The 4,947-nt window shown below is 40.3% G+C and overlaps 1 protein-coding gene across 1 annotated transcript in view; it reads left to right on the top strand.

The window, feature by feature from the left end:
• LOC107648005 overlaps positions 3,081–4,947 on the top strand; it is a 4,972-nt gene continuing 3,105 nt past the window's right edge. The window contains exons 1-2 of the mRNA XM_016352036.2: positions 3,081–3,731; positions 3,837–4,859. Of these exons, the coding sequence (XP_016207522.1) occupies positions 3,081–3,731; positions 3,837–4,859 (1,674 nt within the window). The remainder of the gene's footprint in view (positions 3,732–3,836; positions 4,860–4,947) is intronic.

Genomic DNA, 4,947 nt, shown 5'->3' with positions numbered 1-4,947 from the left:
ACACTTCTTTTTCTTCTCCCGCACTTCTTCTTCTTCTTCTTTTAACGCTCGTTTACGCACGGAGCGTCTTCTTTTTATTCGCCTTCTTCTTCGCGTTCCTCGTTCTCCTCCTTTTTCGCGTTCCTTTTTCTTCACGTGTTTTCTCCTTATCGTCATTCTTTTGTTATTGTTGCTACTGTATTTTTTGTCTTTTCCTCCTTCTCTCTGGTGAAGAAGTAGTACTCATGATGAACCGAACACAGTACTCATGGTAAACCGAAAACAATACAATTGTATAGTACTAAGTGAACGAAACATAATCCATTATATAAAATCAAATTCAAACAGCTTTCTGCAGAATGAACCGAACACAGTACTCATGGTGAACCGAAAACATAATCCATTATATAAAATCAAATTCAAACAGCTTTCTGCAAAATGAACCGAACACAGTAATCATGGTGAATCGGTACTCATGGTGAACCGAAAACAACACAATTGTATAGTATTGAGTGAACGAAACATAATCCATTATATAAAATCAAATTCAAATAACTCTGCATACAATTTACATATTATCAATTCAATTCAATTCAATTCAGTACACCTCCGTCCATTTAATTCAATTCAAATTAGCAATTGCATTCCATTCAATTTGATTCAAAATTGAATAATCCAAACTTTGTCAGTTTGATTTGTTTCAGAAGAGTAATCCAAATCGCTCTCCTGTTTACCAAAAAATTATGAACCCCTAAACTCTAAACACTAAAATCAGAACCCTGAACACTGAACACTGAACCTTGAACCCATAAACCCTAAATCCCTAAAACCCTAAAACCTAAACCCTAAATCCTACACCGTAAAACCTAAACCCTAAACCCTAAACCGTGAACCCGAACCCTGAACTCTGAACTCTAAACCCTGAACGCTAAACCCTAAACCCTAAACCCGAACCCTGAACACTGAAATCTGAACCCTAAATGCTAAACCCTAAACCCTAAACCCTGAACCCTATCGTAAACCCTAAACCCTACCCTAAACCTAACCCCTAAAACCCTGAACCCTGAACCCTAAACCCTAGACTCTTAAGCTCTAAACTGTCAACCATGAACACGGTGAACCGAAATTAATACACGGGACAAACCGAAAGTTTAAAACACACTGAACCCCAGTATACTGAACCCTGAACCCATAAACCCTAAACCCTGAAACCCTATCATCATTCTTTTGTTGTTGTTGCTGCTATATTTTTTTTTTCTTTTCCTCATTCTCTCTCTGGTGAAGAAGCAGTAGAAGGTGAGGAAGAAGAGTTTTGAATAGTGCAGAATGAACCGAACACAGTACTCATGGTGAACCGAACACAGTACTCATGGTGAACCGAAATCTTAGTTATGGTGAACCAAAATCTTACTTATGGTGAAACAATTATATAGTGCTTAGGGAAGAAAACAGAACATATTGGTCTAATTTTTGTTAGACTCCTTTCTGCGGATCGAACCGAAAACATGAAAGTGATGAACCACCTCTTTAATACTTACCGAACCGAAAAGTTACTCACATTTACTCAGAGTTACTCACAATTACTGACACTCACAATTACTCACAGTTACATATTATCAATTCAATTGAATTCAATTCAGATGTAGATCACCTCAGTCCATTCAATTCACTTCAAATAAAATTAGAAATTTCATTCCATTAAATTCGATTCAGAATTCAATAATCCAAACCTCATCAAATTGATGCGTTTGAGAAGAATCATCAAAATTGCACTCATTCAATTAATTTGAAGTTGATTCATTCATTGTTTCAATTCAAAAGTGTAGATCGAAGAAGAAAATGAAAAAGAAGATGAACAACGAAGATAATTGCGTTGAATCAATCCAGATCCATAATGCAAAGAAGAAAAACATGAAAGAGGAGAACAACGAATTTAATTAGGTTAAAGAAGAAGAAGAAGAAGAAGAACGTGAAAGAAGCTTACGTTGTATGAAAAAGTTTACGTTGAGAAATATTGATAATGCAAAATAAGGATTCGTTATCTAGGTTATAAGAAGTACGTGTAAAACAAGCGAAGATGTAGGACGTGGAGTAAAAGTTACATAGATACCATCCATGTAATTTTTACAAAAATCATCCTTTAAATGATTTACTTGAGATTTTAATTGTTTATTTCTAGTAATTTGGTTTATTTAAGATTCACATTTTTTTATTTATTTAAATTAATTTATGTCATCAAATTATATATATTTAAAATTTACGAGTTAGTAACACTTTGAGTTGAGGTAAAAATTACAATTGTATTATATCTGTCTATCTATTTATAATACCAAAAAATCTAATATCCACTGTCCTATAGAAATTTAATAGCTTAATGGATTAAAAGAAGAGTGTTAAGGGCAGTATATTTTGTAATTTGTAGTCATTAATTAATTATTATTAATATTTTTAATAGTGTGAGATTACATATAATGGTATAAAACTGTTTACTTTTTTTTTACAGATTAATGCCGGTTAGATTTTAATAAAATTGCTACCCCAGACTTTCTCGCATTAAAAATTAGAATTACTAAATTTTTGTACGTTACATGGTATTTTGAACAATTTTAAATATCTTATATCCGGTAACAATTTACATAAATTAAAAGAAGAAAAAATTATTAAGAAAAAATAACTTAAGGCAATATGATAATTTTAGGGCAAAAAACTAGAATAAACCAAGGAAAGTTGCAAATTACCTAAATGAGCCAAAGTGAAATTCGTTTCTGCAATGAGCCAAACCCTATATTTATATAATTCGAACCAGTATGGTTCGAACTCTATTCATGAGTAATTCGAACCAGGGTGGTTCGAATTACTAAGAGAGAAATTGATTGAAGTAAATCGAACCAGGGTGGTTCGAATTACAGGCGAGGAAACTGTTGCACATAATTCGAACCAAGCTGGTTCGAATTATATGGGGAGACGCTGCATCAAGTAATTCGAACCAGGCTGGTTCGAATTATACAAACCGAATTCGAACCAGTCCGGTTCGATTTAGTGGTAGACAGTGCAGTATATATATGGTTCTAAACGTGAGTTGCTCTCATAGAGGGTGTAATATGGCTAGTGAGGAGAGTTTTGTGATTTTGGTTCACCACAGAGGATCCATAAAGAGGAAAACTCGCTCCGGTGTGAAGTTTACAGATAAGGATCCTCTCTGTATTGTCGTGAAACCAACGACGAGCTATGATGACCTTGTTAGATCTGTGCTGATTAAACTTGGTCTGGAAGGTGCGAAGCGAGTGAAGAAGTTTTTCTATCGCATTCCAATCACTGTCTTGCAGGATACCGTGAAGTATGATTGCTTCACGATTGGTAGTGATGAGGACCTGCAAGTCATGTTTCTATGTCGGAGGCAGTTTCCCGAGGTGAGGACACCAGAGTTGTTGGCAAAGTTGGTTGATGTGGTATCCAGCTCAGGGGGTTCGAACCGGAATGCCACCACTGAAGCAGCGGCAGCCGGTTCGAGTTCCAGGCCTGCCGTTGCTTCTTCGTCCGTCCCTGTGTACGAGCCAGCGGTCCAACCAGTCGCCTCCCCGTCTTTTGCTGTTGATCTGAATGATGGAGTAGGCGATGTGGTAGGATCAGTTGATATTCTGCCGAACGCTTTACAGGGAGTTCCACCGGTTGGCGTCGGAGACGGAGTGTTGGGTGATGTAGAGGAGGACGACGTCGAGCCGGATATGATTGAGGATGACAGCGGCGACGAGGTTGGAGCGACTGAGCCTGCATTGGTGGTCGGTGGATCTAGTTCTGGCACACAGCAGTATCCACCACATTTTTCCTCTTTGGACCTGGATGCCATGAGGCAAGAGGGTGTTTCAGGGCACTCTGTTGGATTCGGAGCTAGAGATGCTGAAGGGACTGCTGGTTTGACAGAGTTCCAGGTTGGTCAGCAATTTCAGGATAAAGACGAGGCCCTGTTAAGTGTGAAGACTTACAGCATCCGGCGAGGGGTACAGTACAAGGTTGTGGAGTCTGATCATCGCCGTTATGTGGGCAAGTGTTCTGAGTTTGGGAATGGGTGCACATGGTTGATTCGACTAAGTCTGCGGAAGCGCAAGGGCATTTGGGAGGTCAAGCGGTACAATGGACCTCACACTTGTCTTGCGACCTCCATCTCGAGTGACCACAGGAGCTTGGATTATCATGTGATTTTCACGTTCGTTATGCCAATGGTTAGGGCTGATGCATCCGTCAGCATCAAGGTGCTCCTAAATGCCACGACAGCACACTTCGGGTTTAGGCCGACTTACAGGAGGGTCTGGATGGCGAAGCAGAAGGCAATTGCCCTCGTATACGGTGACTGGGATGAGTCATACAATGAGCTCCCCAGGTGGGTTTTGGGAGTCCAGTTGACGATGCCCGGTACTGTTGCAATCCTACGGACGAGCCCCGTTCGAGTTAGTGGACAAGTAGACGAGTCTCAAGCTTTTTTCCACAGACTTTTCTGGACGTTTCCACCGCTCATCCAGGCATTTCGCCATTGCAAGCCCCTAGTTAGCATTGACGGGACCCATCTGTATGGGAAGTACGGGGGTACTTTGCTCATCAAGATTGCACAGGACGGGAACTCCAACATTCTACCCGTTGCATTCGCACTAGTAGAAGGTGAGAATGCAGAGTCTTGGTCTTTCTTTCTCTCCCACCTTAGACAGCACGTGACACCGCAGCCCGGTCTTCTGGTTATATCGGACAGGCATAACGGCATAAAGGCTGCGCTTGAGGCTCCGGACGGAGGTTGGTTACCTCCATCTGCATACCGTGCATTCTGCATTCGACACGTAGCGGCTAATTTTGCCCTTACCTTCAAGGGCAAGGACGCATGTAGGCTTCTAGTGAATGCCGCATATGCCAAGACCGAGGTTGAGTTTGATTACTGGTTTGATATTCTTCGGTCTGAAGACCCGGCGATGTGTGAGTGGG

Source organism: Arachis ipaensis, chromosome B06, assembly GCF_000816755.2.
Source record: "Arachis ipaensis cultivar K30076 chromosome B06, Araip1.1, whole genome shotgun sequence".
NCBI lineage: Eukaryota > Viridiplantae > Streptophyta > Magnoliopsida > Fabales > Fabaceae > Arachis > Arachis ipaensis.
This window is presented reverse-complemented; position numbering and strand designations above follow the sequence as displayed.